This window comes from Eublepharis macularius, chromosome 1 (genome assembly GCF_028583425.1).
Source record: "Eublepharis macularius isolate TG4126 chromosome 1, MPM_Emac_v1.0, whole genome shotgun sequence".
Taxonomy (NCBI): Eukaryota; Metazoa; Chordata; class Lepidosauria; order Squamata; family Eublepharidae; genus Eublepharis; species Eublepharis macularius.
In genome coordinates, this window is record NC_072790.1 from 28,471,367 (window position 1) to 28,492,575 (window position 21,209).

At 46.0% G+C, this 21,209-nt stretch overlaps 1 protein-coding gene across 1 annotated transcript in view; it reads left to right on the forward strand.

Annotated features, from left to right (window-relative positions):
- The first annotated feature begins 579 nt into the window (after window positions 1–579).
- The window catches only part of MRPL19 (mitochondrial ribosomal protein L19), a 34,250-nt gene continuing 13,620 nt past the window's right edge, over window positions 580–21,209 (forward strand). Inside the window, exon 1 of the mRNA XM_054970871.1 lies at window positions 580–617. Within this exon, the coding sequence (XP_054826846.1) occupies window positions 580–617 (38 nt within the window). The remainder of the gene's footprint in view (window positions 618–21,209) is intronic.

A 21,209-nucleotide genomic window follows, 5' to 3' on the forward strand; every position in this document is an offset into this window, starting at 1 on the left:
CACTAGTAGGGAGGGCATATGTTGTACTCCCCCAGCTTGGGGGTACTGCCTTGCATCAACCATATGCCTGGTGACACAGCTCTGTCTTACAGGCCCTGTGAAAAGCTAACAAGTCTTGCCGGGCCCTGGTCTCACTGGACAGAGCATTCCACCAGGCTGGGGCCAGGGCCAAAAAAGCCCTGGCCCTGGTCAATGTAAGGCGGGCCTCCCTAGGGCCAGGGATCTTTAGTAGATGTTTATCGCTAGAGTGAAGAGTCCTCTGGGGTTCATATGGGGGAGAGGTGGTCCCGCACAGGCAGTCCCGCAACCTTTCCCCACAGTTCTAGACTTCTTCATTTGCAAAATGCTTGTAGGCTGCTTGGTTTCCGTTTTCTCAGCGCCTTTCCTGGGACTGCACTTTCCCTGGTCTTTTCTTTCCACAGGCTGACAGAGCGCTTCTTCTACATTCTTGGGCATGTGAATAGCTAAAGCACTCTGAGGAATCATCCAATCACAGCCCAGTTCCCTCCCTCAAAGCTCTCAGCATGCAATCGCACATGTGCAGAACAAAAAAAACTTTTTAAAGGAAGGTGGGCAACAATGACGAAAGTGCCCAACCTCTCCTCCCAAACCACAAGGTAAGCGCTTTTGGGGAGTGTGTGTAGAGGCTGAGTTTTTGGAGCAACTCAGCAAGCACACACAAAAAGCAGGCAAAGGGTGTGAACAATCAGCTGTGGTGAATAGAGATGGGCACGAACAGAAAAAAAAATGAACATGATGTTCGTTGTTCGTTGCCATCCACGAACAGGGACTCACGAACAACCACAAACATGGCCCTGTTCATGAACATGTTCGTGGTTGGCTGTTCGTAGGGACCAGCAGGCTTTCCTCCAGCCATCATCCAAGTTTGGTCAAGATCCCTACTGCACCACTTCCAGAAACCTGACCTGAGCAGGCAACCAGGAAAGGTACCAATAATAAATAATAGCTTGGCCCCAGAGCCTGGGAGCAGCCTTGGAACCTGAAGGGGTAGATCCGTATCCCACCACACAAAGAAAATTCAAGCTCCAATGCACTCTCTCTATCAAAATGCCAACAGCAGCTATCTCTCCCTCTCCACTGTCTGCAAACTAAGCCAGAGCTGGGAGCCCCCCTCCCCCCTGCTCTTTGCTCCCTTGTTGTAACAAATTTGGAGCTCCACACTTGAAAGGAAGACCTGCCTATCAAGCTAAATTGGGCTTAGATTGGGGTTTTCAGGGCAACAGCAGGAGTTCAGACAGAGTTCAGACAATCCCTGCCTACGTTGCCAAGGGAATTAATTGCAGGTGCCAGACTGTCTGGCTTGATGAACAGCAACGAACGAGGCTTGCAACGACCACCTGTTCATTTAGAATGGGGCCTCACAAACAGCTTGTTGAACACCAGATTGGGCTGTTCGTGGCTTTTTTTTGTTCGTATTGCTGTTCGTGCCCATCTCTAGTGGTGAAACGGCCTTAACCCAGTTTGAGCCCTGGCACCTTTCGTCCTTTCATTATCGAAATTAACCATTCTATCACACCATGACTTTTGCATCTGCTTTCCCAAGTCCATGAATCACCAAAAACTTGAGTAGAAATCTGCAGGAAGTAGAGTTGCCCAGCTTCTTGGGGGAAACCAAGATGATTATACCTCTCCTCCCCACCCACACCCTCCTTCATACAATATTGCCTTTTGTTTCCTACAGTTGATTTCCTTATTTTGTTATTTGCTTTCTTCCCTACTAAACAGATCAGCTTTCACGGCTCTGACATGGGCTCCATTAAGCCATCATCTGTCATTAGGCCATTGAATACTGAAGTATGCTCCCTTATTTATATTCTCAAAGATCACATTTATGCAGTTTCCGCTAACCTAACGTCTCTTGTTTAGACGTATGGTGCTTTAACACAGGCCTGAAAGTTTAGAAAGGGAGTCTGAAAAGGAAATGGAAACAAGGGGGAGGGGGGGATCGAAAGATTAACATCTCAAGCCATTCCCTGGCATACTCTGTCGGCTTTCAGTGGCATTTGTGCCAGAAGAACAAGTTAAAGGCTATGATCCGTCTGAGATGGCTGCCAAAACCATTACGAGAATGCCAGCCTCAGGACATCTACTTTGATTTCTAATTGGAAATGTCCTATTCAGGAGAGGTCCTTAAAAAAAACACATCCTGAAAATTCTTAGGATGGAAATGTGTTAGTCAAACGACAAGCACATTTGCATGCTTGCATATTCTTCTCGACAAGTGCGGGACTCCCGGGGGGATCCAGTCTTCCTCTTTCGCACTAACCCACTCCCCCACTCCACTCACTGCTGGGGCATCCATCCCCCTCCTGGTCCCCTCAGAGACCATGAGCCAAATTTCTAGATGGGTGCCTCCGCATGCTTGCAGTTGCTATGGCAATTGACAATGTCAATCAAACTCTGACCATGGATTTGTGTCAGGGCTGTTTTTCTGGGAAAAGAGGTGATGGAACTCAGTGGGTTGCCCTCGGAAAAAATGGTCACATGGCTGGTGGCCCCGCCCCCTGATCTTCAGACAGAGGGGAGTTGAGATTGCCCTCCGCGCTGCTGGCACGGAGGGCAATCTCAACTCCCCTCTGTCTGGAGATCAGGGAGCGGGGCCACCAGCCATGTGACCATTTTCAAGAGGTTCCGGAACTCCGTTCCCCTCCATTCCAGCTGAAAAAAAGCCCTGGATTTGTGTGTGTGTATTTTCTCCAAACTAAGCTTGGAGGGATTGCCCCCTCCCCATTATTATTTCAGACTTTTCTGCAAATGTCCCTAGATTTCCCTGGATTTACAGAGCTCTAAACAATAGTGTGGGTGGCCCCATAGGTTTCATTATATCCACCCGGGGCCAGTTCTTCGCTATTATATATATTGTGACTGTTTGAACAAGATCGTACCTGTAAGTGGCATCTCCCATGAAATCTGGCCTCCTGACTCCTAAGAAATTGCAATGTTCATTGTTTAAAAAAAAACAAGATACTAATCCAGTTGATTCCGAAGAATGCATGATGAATTGCATAGGCATGAAGCTCAGGGGTAGTTATGTTAAAATCATGTATTGTTCAGCAGCCTACATAATTCTCTCTTTGAGACCCAGAGATGGTCCCTACCCCAATCCTTCCAACTATGGAATCCCTCCTTCCTACCTTTCCCTCCCTCCTGGCCCTCTCCTCATCTTAACTGGCAAGCAGGACAGTATGAAAGGAGGCATTCCTTTAGGTCCCCTGTCCCCAAACCATTTGGGGACTTACAGATATGAACCAGCAGTTGAATTATGCCTGGAAAGAAACTGGCTGCCAGTGCAGAGGAGTTGATATAATCCCTGTATTCAGCCCTGATGATAGCCTGGCTGCCGCATTTTGGATCAACTGAAACTCCAGGAAGCCTTGAAGATGATGGACAGGGGTTCTGCAAGTTCTCCGGAAAGTTCTTTCAGCACTCTTGGGTGCACCCCATCCGGCCCAGGGGATTTGTATTCATCCAGTGCAGCCAGATGCCTCTCCACTACCTCTCTGTCAATGTCAATTAGCCACTCAGGTGTCCTGCCACATTTCCTACTCTCTCTAGATGTGCCTGAGTTCTTCAGGGAGAAAACAGAGGCAAAAAAGTCATTAAGCCTGTCTGCTTTTTCTCTGTCCTGCATCAGAGTTTCTCAATCTACTCCCAACAGCAGTCCAGTTGCCTCTTTTACCTTGCGTGTGCTTCTCACATATCTGTAGAAGTTTTTCTTGTTGTAGCGAGCCCTCCTGGCCAGACCCAGCTCGTACTGAGCTTTGGCCTCTCTGATGGCTGATCTGCAGTACCTAGTAACCCTCATATACTCCTCTTTAGAGGTCTGCCCTTCTCTCCATTTCCTGAACATTTCCTTTTTCTCCCTTAGCTTATTCTGGAGCTCTCTGTGCATCCACATCGGTTTCTTGGAGCCCTTACCATGTTCCCATCTTGCTGGGATTGTGAGGGCTTGAGCTTGCAAAAGCTCGTGTTTGAGAATGGCCCACCCTGAGTTGCCCCAGGAGAGAGTTCCCTCACCTCTTTCCCCAGAAAAAAAGCCCTGGCAAGGGCCGTAGGTGGCATTATCATCCCAAGCTGACAATAGATGCTCCGTGTCACACAGGAGACCTGAGCTTCCAGAGGTAGGCTAAGATTCAGTGGCACTTCCAAGCTATCAACGTGTTCCGTTGGGAGTTGATTTGAGGTTCTGGTGGGGAGAAAAGGGGATATGAATAACTAAATACATATTTAAGTATCTTATTTTGAGCTGACCCTTAGCTAGGATTGCCAGGTCCCTGGGGCTCAAACCAGGGTACAGGGGATTTGGGGGGGGGGGTTGTGCTGGGAGTACTTACCTCATGTCTGTGCACAGCGCTTGCTCTGGATTGCTTTTGTGTCACACCGGGAATGACATCATTCCGTGTGCAAAGCAGAAGCGATAGGTCGCACCAGGGGCCAATTGGGTAAAAATCAGCCCCCATCTAGCGAAATGCAGAAGCGTTCCAGAACCCATGATAGCACATTCCAGGGGGTGCTTGCCCCTTTCCCGCACCTTTCCCTAAACCAACCTGGTGAGAGACGGTGGGGGGCCGAGACTAGGACCAGGTCATCCCCCACCCCCACTAGGGGAAGTGAGATCCCTACCCTTAGCCAATATCTACTCTTGATCACAAAGGGCCCCATCACATATGACTTTCCCCTGTATGGATATATGGTTAACCAAAGGAGGGAAGCCCATCATAAATTGCTGTATTTGAAGAACACTAAAGTGTCTGTTTTGTCCCATGTACATTGAATCTGGCAGATTTCCAGTGAATACACACTTCCCAGAATAAACACAATGCAAGCTTTAAATATGATGGCATACACACAGTTTTCCCCCTACACAAAATGTAGATTTGGGGGTGGGGTGCGATGTTAAAACAACTCAAAAGGGAAATATTCAAGCTTTTGGCTAACACTTTGCAGAAATATGATGCTTCGCACGTGCATGGAGGTTTGCATTGTATTCAATACCGTTCCCTTTGCCAGTGAAACATGAGACGGAAAATACACGTTTAGTTTTATACGGAAATAGCACCCTCTGTTGGTATATTGCTTGGGAATAGAAATCCATTTAGGCTTATAGCTAAATGTTTTTCATACGCTGTGAAGCAGAGAGCTGCATTTTGAATTCTGTGGCTGCCACTCCAGTCTTCTCATCAGAGATAGGTTAGCAAGCAAGCAAAGTCCTCTTCTAAAACTCAGAATCACAATGCCAGACAGATTCACAATTCCTTCGACTCTGTTTTTCATCTTCAGATACTTAACAGGGAAGCCCAGCTGATGTTTTGGTGCTCACAGAGTCTGCATGCATTCAGGGGGATGAAAGCTGTTCAAGCAGAAATTCTGTGATATTTCATAACAGAGCGCAGGATGACATGTTTATGTTTAGAAAAAGGGAGACATGTTTTTGCCTGCAGCAGTTAACAGGCAAATTGATTTACGCTCACTTCACCAGGCCTTTCCAGCCCAATGCTTACCTGTCAACATCCAGGCCTGATGATATAACCTGAAAAATCAAAACATGTTTATTCTTCAAAAAGAGAACAATGCAAATTCCATGTCCTGAACGGGAGGGAAGGGTGGATATTTTACTGATCTGAACTGCCAACATAAGCAAAATCAAAGAAATACAAAGTGAAATTCTGAAGAGGCAGAACTGACGTTTATGTGTTCCAGTCTGTCACCCACCCTATGTTTCAGAAAGGTGGGTAAGGACGTTGCCAAAGGTGCTTGTAATGGACAGATGGTTCCCATCTTGAAACACCTGCCACTGGAGGAATGGGTGAGTTGCAATCTTCTGTGAGGTACAGGCCTCATGCCAGGGACAGAAGTAAATGTGGCTCATTTGGTTGATGGTAATAGTGACTGTGACTCTCTGTGAGCTGCAGAGTGAGTACCAACATTCTTGATAGTCCAGCCATCTCTGACTATGTTCAATGGCTTGCAACATAAGCCACCCGCAACAGCCTCCTGCCATCTTATCAAAGAAGTTCTGTGCAAGGCATCATAGAACAGAGGACTCAAGACTGAATCATGCTGCTTGTTCCATGTAGATGAAACCAATTCACAGCTGAGAGAGCAGCTCTCGGTAAATTCAGATTCAGTAAATTGGTAAATTCAGATTCGGTAATACCGAACCGGAAAAAACATTTGATATTTTTAAAAGAATACAGAACCCAAATATAGAACCCTTGCTTTCATTCTCCAGTCTTTACATAATTCTTGGTTCCAAATATGCACTTACTGTTTGGCCTTGCTGACATCAACTAGCCAGAAAACCAACTCAGAACCATGTCTTGTTTGGGAAAGAGGCATGCTCTGGCCAGCCCACCCAGTCTGCAACAAGCAACAGGAGCAAGCCACACAGGCACAGCAGACTGATTCATATAATTCTTCTCCAGTGAAGTGTCAAAAGTTTCTTCCTATCTTCTAGTAGCAATAGATTCAGTTATTATTCTGAAGAGACGTCCTTCGGGGGGAGGGGGGCTGCAAAAAGTAGCTGCGAAAAGCTTTGATTCTCCTCTCCCAGCTACAGGAATCCAAGCACATCTTTACAATCTAGTGTCCTTCTGCAAGTCTCAAATCTCAGAATCAAAGACCAGGAGTAAGAAGACACACACAGGTAAGCTTTAAACTGCAATCCTAGCAAGATACACTCCTTGCTTTTGCTTGACCTAACATGGCCACCCTCGCACCAAAGTGAGCTCAGGGAAATGATTCTCCTCCCCTGCAGTGGAAAAATAAACTAGATGGATTACAGAATAAAGTCATCCAAAATGATGTTAATATTTACTAATTTACTTTATTTATACCCTACCTCCCCAGTGGGGACCCAAGGTGGCTTACATAATTCTCCTCTCCTCCACATTATCCCCACAACAACCCTGTAAGGTAGGTTAGGCTGAGAGTGTATGACTGGCCCAAGGTCACTCAGCAAGCTTCCATGGCAGAGCGGGGATTCGAACCTGGGACTCCCACATCCTAGTCTGTCACTAACCACATTGGAAACATTGAACACAGTCAGAGATCTGAGCTATCAAGAATGTTGGTATTCACTTTGCAGCTCGCAGAGAGCCACATTCACAATTGCATCAACCAAATGAGCCACATTTACTTCTGTCCCTGGTATGAGGCCTGCGCCTTGCAGAGGATTACAGCTCACCTATTCCTCCAGTGGTGGGTGTTTCGAGTTGGGAACCACCTGCCTATCACAAGCCCCATCGGGCAAGCTTCCGTGGCAGAGTGGGGATTCGAACCTGGGACTCCCAGATCGTAGTCTGGCACTAACCACTATGCCACACTGGCTGAGATAACAGCACAACTCAATCTAAGACTTGCCCCCTTTAAAGGAGCCACCCATTGGGAGTGGAACAATTTACCAAAACAGTATTTAATGTGGCCTGACAGGCATGCCAGTTTCCCGCGTGCCGCATGCAACCTCTCGCTCCCACTCCTATTGCCCAATTTATTGAGCAGTGGGAGATAACCCAGGAGTGATGTTACACATTTCCGCTCCCCAGGTTCCTCCCTCGAAAGCTCCTGGTGGTTGTCCCTGCAGTGCTGACGACCCGACAGCCAGAGCTCTAGAAACAAATTGGAGATCGATGAAAAACCATGAGAACTCTGGAGAAAATTGGATTATTAGGGGAATCACTGCAGAAACAATCTGCATTTCTGTGGCTCCCAGAACAGGCAGAAGAATCTAATTCAGAGGCATTTTTCACAACGCCGGCTCTTGAAGCCGCTTCGAGAGATTCCCCTGGATATACTTGTGACTAAATGCGCACGCAGAATGCAGCTGTCGCTTGCCATTAAGATTGCTAAAGCCCGAGTCCTCGGTGCAAGGTTCTTATCCTTGAGAGCAGGCGATGCTACCTATAAACAAGCCCAAAGTAAGCAGAACCTTGTGTTCCATATGAAAACAAGATGGCACTTTTCAAGATCAATCTGCAGAGACTATACAGCTCCGTGCAAAACTGCACCCTATAACTAACACCCTTCAAGAAGAAGACCTGAAATTAAGACCACAAGAGGGAGGATCGGTCCCTGAATGACTATTAACCACGGTGTCTAAAGGGAACCTCCACGTTCAACTTCTGAATACCAGTGCTAGGACGTAACATTCGAGGGAGTCTTCAGCCTCTATGCTCTGTTGTTGACCATCCAGCGTAACTGGTTGTCCACTGTGTGAGACAGGATGCTGGACTAGATCTATCTCTGGTATGACCCAGCAGGGCTCATTTGATGATCAATGCTTTTCATAAGAGTCTCTCTACACGAGACATCTGACATGTGAAGAACACGTCGGGAGATGCGATGTTAGCCGGGAAGGGTAGTTTAAAAAGACAGAGCCAACGGCATGGCAAAGGCCTTGGTATACACTGGAGCTGTGTGAAGGGGCTGTGAAATGCCAGCAGGGAAACTTCAGCCCATTATAACCTCTCCAGGTCCAAGCCCGGCTCTGGAAGGCAGCTCCAGCCCATTTCCATTCCTCGCTGCCCTCTGGTTGCAATCCCACACAGTTTTAGACTGGAGAGGTGAAATTGACAGAGCCTTTGGAGAGGCAAAGATGAAATTAATAAACCCTCTGAGGAGTGATCTCTGCTAGCTCTGTGTTTTTAAATAGGGGTGTGCAAGCCAAAAATTTTCGGCTATAGCCGAAAGTAGAAAGCCGAAAGAAGATTCTCTATCGTTAAAGCCGAAAGCCGAAACAAGAATCTCTTTCGGCTTTCGACTTTCGGGATTCTTTCGGCATTATTTCGGCATTCTTTCGGCTTTTTTCTATGGGAAAATGCCTCCGTCTTCCAGGACGCCTGGAGGAGGCATTTTCCCACCGAATAAGCCCAAAATTGGTGGGGACCTTCCTCTAACCCTTCTCTAACAACCACCCAAGTTTCAGACAGATTGGACTTTGGGGGGCCATGTTATGGCCCCCCAAAGCAGGTCCCCCCATCCTCCCATAAGAAAGCGAAGGAGCAGCATATTGTTAGCATGCTGCTGCTCATCTTCCTTCATTATTTCCTATGGGGAAAAAATGAAGAAGCAGGCTTCCTTTGCCAGGGGTGGCATTTTGCATGCAAAATGCCCCCCAGCCCTCTGGGGCCCTTCTCCCACCCTTCCTCCCACCCCCCACCAAGGCTCAGACTGCTCCCACTTGGGGGGGGGCATTTCATGGCCTCCCCAAGTAGGTGCTCTAATCTCTACCACTGACAGCTGGGGGAGGCTTGTGTTGCCAGGGGTGGCATTTTGCATGCAAAATGCCCCCCAACCCTCTGGGGCCCTTCTCCCACCCCTCCTCCCACCCCCCACCAAGGCTCAGCCTGCTCCCACTTGGGGGGGCATTTCATGGCCTCCCCAAGTAGGTGCTCTGCTCTCATCTCTACCACTGACAGCTGGGGGAGGCTTGTGTTGCCAGGGGTGGCATTTTGCATGCAAAATGCCCCCCAGCCCTCTGGGGCCCTTCTCCCACCCTTCCTCCCACCCCCCACCAAGGCTCAGACTGCTCCCACTTGGGGGGGGCATTTCATGGCCTCCCCAAGTAGGTCCTCTCAGCCCCTAAAGTCCACCCCTTACAGCCCCACACAAACCCAATTCCCCCCCAGCTGCCACACGCAGACCCAAATTCCCACATTAGCCCCTCACAGACCCAAATCCACCCCCACCTGCCCCACACCCATAACCCCAGGAACAGGCTGGCAAAGGCCAGCCCTCTCCCTTTGTTCCCTATGCTGGGAACTTCTAAACTCTCTTTCCCTGGGCAATTCTGCACAGCCCAGGGGTGCCACAATGGTGGGCACACTTCTGAGTGCCAGCTGGTCCCTGTGAAAGAGCACCTGAACCACAGACACCCTCCCTCAAATTCCCCCACCACCTACAGAGATGGCTGGCCAGCCAGCCCCATTGTTCCCTATGATGGGAACCAACTGCACAACAAAGAATAAAACAAGAACAACACAAAATAAAGTTTTTAAAAAATTATTTTCTCCCTTCCAAAGTACAAGTAGGCAAAGCATTATGAAACATTACACCAGCAGTCCCCCACACAGAAAAATTAAAACAAAACTCACTTAACATCAGAGAATCACAAAACACGATTCCTGTCAAAAACACTTTATTTCTTGAACAGCTTTAGGTTACACAGCAGGGGGGAACACCAAAGGGCATGGCAGCACTATCTTACACAAAAATAACACAACTCACTTAACATCAGAGAATCACAAAAGCACAATTCCTGTCAAAAACACTTTATTTCTTGAACAGCTTTAGGCTACACAGCAGGGGGGGAACACCAAAGGGCATGGAAGCAGTATCTTACACAAAAATAACACAACTCACTTCACATTAAAGAATCACCCCAAAAATTGCTGTCAAAAGCACTTTATTTCTGTAACTGCTTTAGGTTACACAGTAGGAAGGCACCACAGAGCAGGAAAGCAGTGTACTACACAAAAATAACACAACTCACTTCACATCAGAGAATCACACAAACACAATTGCTGTCAAAAACGGTGAAGTGGGTTATATTATTTTTTGTAGTACATTGCTATCATGTCCTGTTGTGCCCTCCTACTGTGTAACCTAAAGCTGTTCAAGAAATAAAGTGTTTTTGCCAGGAATTGTGTTTTTGTGATTCTCTGATGTTAAGTGAGTTGTGTTATTTTTGTGTAAGATAGTGCTGCCATGCCCTTTGGTGTTCCCCCCTGCTGTGTAACCTAAAGCTGTTCAAGAAATAAAGTGTTTTTGACAGGAATTGTGCTTTGTGATTCTCTGATGTTAAGTGAGTTGTGTTATTTTTCTGTGTGGGGGACTGCTGGTGTAATGTGTCATAATGCTTTGCCTACTTGTACTTTGGAAGGGAGAAAAAAAAATTTAAAACTTTATTTTGTGTTGTTCTTGTTTTATTCTTTGTTGTGCAGTTGGTTCCCATCATAGGGAACAATGGGGCTGGCTGGCCAGCCATCTCTGTAGGTGGTGGGGGAATTTGAGGGAGGGTGTCTGTGGTTCAGGTGCTCTTTCACAGGGACCAGCTGGCACTCAGAAGTGTGCCCACCATTGTGGCACCCCTGGGCTGTGCAGAATTGCCCAGGGAAAGAGAGTTTAGAAGTTCCCAGCATAGGGAACAAAGGGAGAGGGCTGGCCTTTGCCAGCCTGTTCCTGGGGTTATGGGTGTGGGGCAGGTGGGGGTGGATTTGGGTCTGTGAGGGGCTAATGTGGGGATTTGGGTCTGTGTGTGGCAGCTGGGGGGGAATTGGGTTTGTGTGGGGCTGTAAGGGGTGGACTTTAGGGGTTGAGAGGATCTACTTGGGGAGGCCATGAAATGCCCCCCCCAAGTGGGAGCAGTCTGAGCCTTGGTGGGGGGTGGGAGGAAGGGTGGGAGAAGGGCCCCAGAGGGCTGGGGGGCATTTTGCATGCAAAATGCCACCCCTGGCAAGACAAGCCTTCCCCAGCTGTCAGTGGTAGAGAAAAGAGCACCTACTTGGGGAGGCCATGAAATGGCCCCCCCAAGTGGGAGCAGTCTGAGCCTGGGTGGGGGGTGGGGGGAAGGGTGGTAGAAGGGCCCCTGAGGGCTTGGGGGCATTTTGCATGCAAAATGCCACCCCTGGCAACACAAGCCTCCCCCAGCTGTCAGTGGTAGAGATTAGAGCACCTACTTGGGGAGGCCATGAAATGGCCCCCCCAAGTGGGAGCAGGCTGAGACTTGGTGGGGGGTGGGAGGAGGGGTGGGAGAAGGGCCCCTGAGGGTAAGGGGGCATTTTGCATGCAAAATGCCACCCCTGGCAAAGGAAGCCTGCCTCTTCATTTTTTCCCCATAGGAAATAATGAAGAAAGATGAGCAGCAGCATGCTAACAATATGCTGCTCTTTCGCTTTCTTATGGGAGGATGGGGGGACCTGCTTTGGGGGGCCATAACATGGCCCCCCAAAGTCCAATCTGTCTGAAACTTGGATGGTTGTTAGAGAAGGGTTAGAGGAAGGTCCCCACCAATTTTGGGCTTATTCGGTGGGAAAATGCCTCCCCCAGACGTCCGGGAAGACGGAGGCATTTTCCCATTGAAAAGCCGAAAGAAAGCCGAAAGAATCCCGAAACGTTTCGGCTTTTTTCTTTCGGCTACCCGAAACGTTTCGGCATTCCCCGAAACGTTTCGGCATTCCCCGAAAGAAGCCGAAACACTTTTGTTTCGGCATTCTTTCGGCATTCTGAATGCCGAAACGCACATCCCTATTTTTAAACTATGCTTCTCGACTAACATTGTGTCTCCCTACACTTGAAAAACACGCCCCAAAGTGTCTTGTGTAGAGAGACTCTAAGGCATCAAAAATGCCACAAGAAACACTAATTTCTCCTAAACTTTTGAATGGGATAGTAGCAATGATTTTTTTTTTAAAAAAACTGCTAAATAAACTAACAAATTAATGTTGGGCCAGAGATGTTCACCGTTTTTCATTTTTTAAAAAAATTATATTATTTATTCAAAGCAATAAGATTTTCCTGGTTACACAATATGTGCAGTGCTGGAAATTACCTAATGAAGAAAGAGCAGAGGTTATTAGGACTTCAATACTCTGCCCCTTGAATCTTTCGTGTTTCCTTCTTGACTAAGCTTTACCAGTAATTACCAGTAATTAGTTTTTTGTCGGCTCTTTCAGTGGGTTATGTAGGAAATTAAAAAGTGGCATATTTAAATGTGAGAAAGCCTTTAACTGTAATTCTCTGATAAGTAATGGGGACCATAAAGTGCTGATTCATTTGCAAGAATTTGTGGTTTATAACTCATTATCCACATTACTTAATATAAAATTTACTGTGTTAAAAGGACTTGTGTTACTTATTAAAACGGATAAAATGAAACACTGCATTTTTTAAAATTCCCCAAAGACTGCCAAGCTCAGCACTGCGGTCATTTTTCCAAAGTCTCTGAGTGAGCATTTTTATGATTAACGCATTTCTGGAAAAGTGAATCCAAGAAGTCACTGAGATTCTCTAATGTGAATTTGAGGATTCTCTAATGTGATATAGTTTTGAATGTCACATGGGAGAGTCACAGTCAGAAATAATCGAGTGTGATATTAAAACTCTCTGTAGATAGTCTCCAAAAATGTAAACTGTTGAAATTTTGGAACAACTAAGTAAACATAGATTAGTAACAGGAAGATTTTCTCAAATTTTTATGCCTTGGGTATGTTTTTCTGGTCTGTCCACAAAAAATCTGTATATACTAAGGCCCAAATCTCATATTATATCTAACATGAGTCACATCAGGGTTCCCTTGACCCAATGGTATCTTTTCACAGTAAGATGTGATATCAGAGAATTAATGTTCCCAGATACAACTGAGCCTGAGTCCCTCTCACATCATTTCCCAAGTCCCTGCAGCCCTTTCAGCTCAGAAAATGGTGCAGGAGGGGAAAGGAGAAGCTCCCAATGCCATGCGGCCATGCCAGATTCAGAGTATTAGTTCTCCAACATCATGCCTGACAGTAAAAAAGACGGAGTTAATGTCTATCTTGGATCTAACAGTCATTCCTGATAAGACTGGCCTTGCTCAAGACAGTGGGCAGCCAGACAATTCTGAATCACACAAGCATGTGATAGTCTTTACCAGCGGTCATTTTGTAGAAAAAGAGCTGGAGGAACTCGTTAGCATAACTCATTAGCATATGCCATGCCCCTTCACATCACTGGAAATATGTCATTGGCATAACTGATTTGCATATGCCACACCCCTTGACATCACCTATTCTGGCTGTTTTGGACCCAATCCTGGCCATTCAGGGCCGAAATTGGGCCCAAAATGGCAAAAACAGGCTGAAAATGGCCAAAAAGGGGCCAAAAATGGTCAAGATCGGGCCGCTGCTGAGCAAGAGAGTGACCCACCATCCGTCAGAGGCCCAATCCAGGCCATTTCGGCCCCAATCCAGGATGAAACGGGCCCAAAATGGCTGAGTCAGGTGGGTGGGGCCACCTGACATATGACCTCTTTGGGGAACTGCCGGAACTGTGTTCCGGCACATTCCCCCTCGAAATGAGCCCTGGTCTTTACCTGTCCTTTGTCACCAGCACCTAGCATTGAGGTACACTGCTATTGTACATGGAGGTTTTATTTAGTCATCATGGCTAATAGGCACTGATCAATATAACCCCCCCCACACACACACACACACACACACTCACACACACACCTTTCTCAGTATTCTCAGGCTGGTATGGTCTGTGACAATATTTTAATTTTGCAATTAGAAGTTTATTAGAAATTTATAATAAAGATGCAATACAGCTGGAGTCTGAAGCAGAGCAAGAAGAGGTGTTTGCTGTAAGTGGATGAGGAGTTGCGTCCCTCCGTGATGTCATTAAATGGAAGGTCAAACCGAGCCAGCCTATGGGCCATCATAAACTTGTCTGTGTCAAAACTTAATAGATGCAAAACCTACATCCCTCTTGCATTCAACTGGAGGTACGTTTGCTATGCAAATTATTCTTCCTCCATTGACCAAGCAAGCCATTAATAGAGAGCCTCACCTCTGCTTCAGGCTCTTGGCTTGCTTTTGACAATGAGTATGATTTCATATTATGTAACAAGCTTCTTACGTATGCAAATAGAGAAGGGAAAATATCTTCCATTTCCTACATATCCAAGCAGGGGGACTGAACAGCCTAGCAACATTCAACCAGATAGCTCCATGTTGCAGATAAAGTGCTCTCAAGTAAATACATCTTTGTGCTGCAGCGTTCCCGCCCCTGTTTGTGAAACTTGTCTTTATTTCTTAATGCTTATAACTTTTAGCAATACGACATTACATACATTCAGATTACACCAGAGAAGTACAGCGTAACTATCAATACTCAAGTGTCTCATGACAATAATTTAAGAAAGGTTGTCAACACTTTAAAAAGAGGGTTCTTGTTGTCTTCAGTTGCTCAAGTATACCCGCAAGATTCAGGTCCAGTAGCACTTTAAAGACCAACTAGATGTTCAGAGTAGGAGCTTTCAAGGGTCAGAACTCAGAACTCCCTTTATCAGAAGCATGAAGTGATGGAGGCCTTAGAAATCTTTAAAAACCTGACTAACATTATAACATTGCCAGAAACCTTTATCAAGTGGATCGTTCTCAGCAGGGCTTTTTTTCTGGGGAAAGAGGTGGTGGAACTCAGTGGGTTGCCGTCGGAGAAAATGGTCACATGGGTGGTGGCCCCGCCCCCTGATCTCCAGACAGAGGGGAGTTTAGATTGCCCTCCATGCCGAGAGGTGCAGAGGGCAATCTAAACTCCCCTCTGTCTGGAGATCAGGGGGCGGGGCCACCACCTATGTGACCATTTTCACGAGGTTCTAGAACCCCGTTCCACTGCGTTCCTGCTGAAAAAAAGCCCCGGTTCTCAGAAAGGTAGAGAAGCCCTTATGCCAGCACCAATGTCCATGACGGTATGTTCAGATAGATAATCTCCAGCTCCAAATTTTACCCTGGCGTAAACTATTTGAAAGGGACTGTGCCAGAACCTCCTGTCTGACAAGCATCACTTTCCATAATCTCAGAATAACACCTGTTTCAAACCATGCCATCAGCTTTATTAGATGGTCGCTTTTCTCGAAAACCCTTTGTGTCACACTTTTGTATATGCGATGCTTCCGTTCCGGAGGATTCACCCCATTATATTTTGTTCTGTCCATTCTACGCAGAGCCTAAAGCCAAATTTCTCACAGTGCTTTCGAAGGGTATAAACTCTTCCTCAGAAGCAGAAAAGCTGACCTCTTCTTTCAGACACTGACCTGTTCATATCACACACGTTGTTTGCTTTAGCGGCTAGGAAAATATGAGCAAGTCACACCTGAAGGGTGTCACTTTAGCATTTTTAGGCTTGGTTATTTTAGCAGCCACTTGGTAAAATTCCAGTGGCCAAAAGAGGATCCCTCACTTTCCAATTACCTCAGTGATTAGCTTGCCAACATCCAACCAAAACAAACAAACAAAAATTAATCGTCATTGAAAATGCAGGTAAAATCAGTCTTCTCAAATATCACCCAAGCGCTTATATACAGGATTCTTATGGTTAGGGTTCCCTCTGCTGGTAGTTTTATGATATAACCACTGAATTTAAAACGAGCAGTATAAATTAATTCTCTATTCAGCGGCACAATCATTTTTACTCAGGAATCTCTTTTGTTTGAACGGAACTTACGCCTGGGAAAGCACAAAAAAGTACTGCAGAGCTTAACACCTATTAATATAAAGCTAACAATTTAGAAGTTTTGAAAATAAAATAATAATAATGTTTACCTGTTTTGTGGTTCCTTTTAGCTATTCTCTGAAGAGCAAACCAAGTCAAAAATGTCCTCAGCTCTTAAGACAGCTATGCTGAAGTGAAGAGACCAAGTGTGACTTCTTTAAGAAACCAGACGGGGGGGGGGGGCGAATAAACTAAAGACAAGTCACCACTCAAAAATGGACAGAAAGCATCAGAGAAGCTAACCGACCATAAAAGTATCTGTTGGGGGTAGTGTATGATTTTTATATTGAAACAAAACAAAAAGGCCATCATATTATAGAGCATATCCTAGTCTACAGACAGCACCGAAATAATAATGCACTCACCACTCCGTGGCACCGCCAGGAGACAAAAATGTTATATGATAGCACGATCCTCATGGATCCTCTAGATTTTTACACGGGGTCAGCTAAAACTCACAATACAATACAATGTCATGCCCATAGTCACAGTTTGCAGCAAAAAAAATGAATCCACTGCTTTGTGGCACTGCCTCTGCGCAAAAATGTGGTTCAAAAGCACAGATCCTTACGGATCCTCTAGATTTTTATATGAGGTTACCCCAAACTCACCATGCACTCTCAAGTCCATAGCCACAGAATGAACCAAAAATATCATGCACCCACCGCTTTATGGTGCAGCCACAGGGCACAAACCTGGTTTCAAGGCATGGATCTTGATGGATCCTCAGGATGAGGATCCTCAGGATCCTCATCCACTGCTTCATGGCACTGCCATGGCGCAAAAACCTGGTTCAAAAGCATGCATTCTCATAGTTTCTCTGGATTTTTACATGGGACCACCCAAAACTCACGATGCAATCAAATATCATGGCTATTATCACAGACTGCACCAATAAAATAACGTAACCACCTCTTTGTGGCACCGCCGTGGAGCAAAAACATGTTTCAAAAGTACAGATCCTCATTGATCCCCTGGAGTTTTACAGTGTGTCACCAAAATTCACTGTACACTCTCATGTCATATCCATAGCCACAGAAAAGACCACAAAAATCACACACCCACCACTTTGTGGCACCACCTCTAAGTCACATCCGGAGATCTCCTTCCATTTCAACTGAACTCCATACGATCAATTTTACCTAAATTGGAGACAATTGCGGCATTGGCTATAGGCATCTGTAGGGTCTAAAATACTTCTTTTCCGTGATTGCCAACCCACCTGGACATCTCTCAGAATTACAAATGGTACCTAAGTGGGATATAATTTCACACAGACCAACTCAAAAGCCTCCATATCTCTAAGAATGTTAAAATCTGTCGTTTTGAGATCATCTATAATTTGTGTAGATCTCCGGAAGGGTTGGCAACCACAGTAAGAAGGGGCTTTGGAAGGATATAATGCCCCAGGCACTGACCTCCAATGGCATCATCTCTCCAAGAGAGATAACATAGATCATATGGAGTTCAGTTCTAATGGAAAGTGATCTCCAGGAACCGCCTGGAGGTGTTGGCAACCTTACTATGGATTGGCCTCTGGGGGTATAGTGAGAAAGAGGCTGCTTACCAAATAATCCACCATCACTGAGATGATTAGACTCTCTCCTTTGGAGATAGATGCAGAGAAGTTAGCCGTGTTAGTCTGTGGTAGCAAAATCAAAAAGAGTCCAGTAGCACCTTTAAGACTAACCAATTTTATTTTAGCATAAGAACTTGATTCTCGAAAGCTTATGCTAAAATAAAATTGGTTAGTCTTAAAGGTGCTACTGGACTCTTTTTGATTCTCCTTTGGAGGTCATTCATAATTTTCGAAGATCTCTAGCCCAGTTGGCAATGTAAGATTGCTGAGATTCAGTCTGTGGTGATGGACACGATATGTGCTGGGATGGTGAGTTTGGAGTTACCCCATGTAAAAATCCTAAGGATCCATGAGGATCCACCCCTTGGAACCATGTTTTTGCACTGTGGTAGAACCATGAAACGTGGGATGCACAATGGTTTTGCTGCTGTCTATTGCGTAAGACATGATCTACAATATGAGAGTCTTTCTATTTTGTTTAAATGTAAAAATCATATGAATTCATGAGGATTAATGCCTCAGATTCATGTTTTTGTGCCGTGCAACTGCCATGAATTTCTGTGTCTGTGTTTTTTATGGTTCCGTTTGTGAAACTGGCAGTGATATATGATCCGACTCTAGAAAACTGACTCCAGAGGGCTGGGCTGCCACACCAGGCCTTCCCGCTGCCGCACTGTGGCCTCCCAGGCCTCCAGAGGGCCAGGCCAATGTATCAGGCCTTCCAGCCGCCACGCTGGGCCTCCAGAAGCCCCAAGGAGGCTGCCATGGCAGCAGGAAGGCAAGCCATGTTGCCGACAACTCACTTCCTATTTCCATGAAGGGGCCTGCGAGTGTGCCTGCATGGGGATAAAAGGTGAGTCATCATCACCAATACGGTTTGCCTTTTATATGCTAGATTTGTGGGTGTTCTATTTTTAAAAATATATAGGATCTGCTAGGATACATGCCTTTGAACCACGTTTTTGTCCCATGGCAGTGCAACAAAGTGGTGGGTGTGTTGGCGGTCGGTCTGGCCTCCACCATTTTATAGCCATTTTACTATGGCTGCTCGTGTTATCAAAAATATCACCAGGCCTCTGGATTTAAAATGGCCGTTGTATTGCCACCAGAGAGCCTCCAACAGTTGCTGAGTCCCGCCCGGGAGAACACGGCATGAATGGAATGCTGGACAAGAATGCAGAGTGATTAAGAGGTGATTGGATTTGCAGTCCCTCCAGCCCCAAACGAATCCAGTGCAACAAAGGTCTCGCAGAGTCGTCTCCGCTTAACACATTCCTTTCCCTTCTTCCGTGATGAGATCTCCTGTCCATGATTGAGGAGCTAATCAAATGACATTCATACATATATACAGTTGTTCCTGGGAAAGTACAGTCCCTACCTAAATCCATCAACTTAGCTCTGGTGGAATTCACTAACAAACTATCCCTTTTGTGCACCGCTAGAACATGTTTTGCATTTGCTTTCACACACCCTGGCAGCCACCGATCAAGGCGCTCAAACCTTTTGTCAGACCCAGGAACTGACCATTGGAACCTTTGTTCTAACAGCTAGGTGGGCTCTCCCACCTCAGGGCACATTTTACCTATAAAGGTAGAGCCCTGGCCTCATTCAAATTGTGCACACTTACCGGATCCAAAGTGCTGTTCCCTTGAGGTTTACCCTAAGCCTCTTGCTCCCTTGGCCAAGAATGCTGGACGTTTAAAGCGCTCCCTCTGTGAACTTCCCTGCTCGTTGGATAGGTAGATATATTTGCTCCCTCTGTCTATTCCCAACCTCTGGCTAAACTTCCTAGGACTCTGTGTGTGTATGTGTAGCCATTTTACCCCGTAAACTCTGTGCATGAAATCTTGCTCTTTAATAAAAATGGTTGTTTGATTTTAAGCACCAGCCTCATTTGTTATAACAGAAGGGATCCCATAGAAATTGGTGATAGATCCCTGTGGTTACTCGCTTCTTGCATAGGTGTCTTCCTTGCTTGCTAATTCCCCCCACAAATTCTTTTATTGCAAGGAGACCAATTCCAGTAACAGGTGCATAAATTTTTCTTTGGTGCAGTCTGTGGCAACGGACATGTTATGGGATCGGAAGATGAGTTTTAGGTGGCCCTGTGTAAAAATACAGAGGATCTGTGAGGATCCATGCCTTGAAATTACATTTTTGAGCCGCAGCGGTGCCACAAAGTGGTGTGTCTGATTTTTCTTGTCTCCTCTGTGGCTATGAAAATAATATGGGAATTTATGGTGAATTTTGGGTGACCCCATGTAAAAATCTGGATAAACCATGAGGATCCGTGCTTTGGAAGCAGTTTTTAGCTCTGTGGCAGTGCCAAAAAGCACTGGATGCATGATTTTTTTTGCCGCAAACTATGGGCGTGACATGGGATTGTACAGTGATTTTTGGGTGACTCCAAGTAAAAATCCATAGGATCCGTTAGGATCCATATCTTTGAAGCACATTTTTGCACCGAAGTGGTGCATTATACACTGCTGAGGTCACGCCCCTTGCCAAATCCCACCCTCCCCAGACTCCACCCCCAAATCTCTACAAGTTTCCCAGCCTGGAGTTGGCAACCCCACTTCCCACCACCAGCTATTGCAGTCTCCCTCTCCATACCACATGGTATGTTCAAGAGGGTCTCTTGACTCTCAAAAAGGACTTTTAAGGGACACACAGGGGGGTGCTGGAGAAGAAGAGGAAGACCCTTTTCCACAAACCCCTTCTACTCCAGGAAAGCAGAGTGGAAAGAGGGCTAAAAATATTTAAATAAATAAAATAGAAACATGCTTTGGTTTAATTCTGTACCCTTTGATGTTCAATAATGTAGCCTTTTCCATGGCTCGTTCGCTAACTTCAATGTATCTTATAAGAAGGTTTCTAAAGCTTTTAAAGTGCAAATCGCAGGCTTTGATGACGCCATCAAAGAGGTACATGATTAGAGAAACTACACATGGGCCTTTCGAGGGCTTTGTACCATCTCTGATCTTGACTTCTGGGATGCTGCAATGCCTCATCAAAATTGCAACATTAACTTTTGAACTAGGAATTATATACTTGCGAAATTTTGGTTGCTTGGCCTGAAGAGGAAGCAAGCTAGGTGTGAAACTTTCCTCCAGACAATGAATTATTGAGGCTTCTAGGAGCGAAGCTTTTATATCTCAGACTTCTTATTTTGAAATTTCTGACCTGCCTTAGTTCCAGAGTTATCGCAAAAACAGAACTGATTTCCAAATGGAGACCAGTTCTCCCGGGGGCAACGGCTGCTTAGGAAGGTGGACTATACGGCATTATACCACGCTGAGGTTCCAGCCCCCCCTCCACAAACCCTGCCGTCTCCAGGACTCACTCTGAAATCTCCAGGAATTTC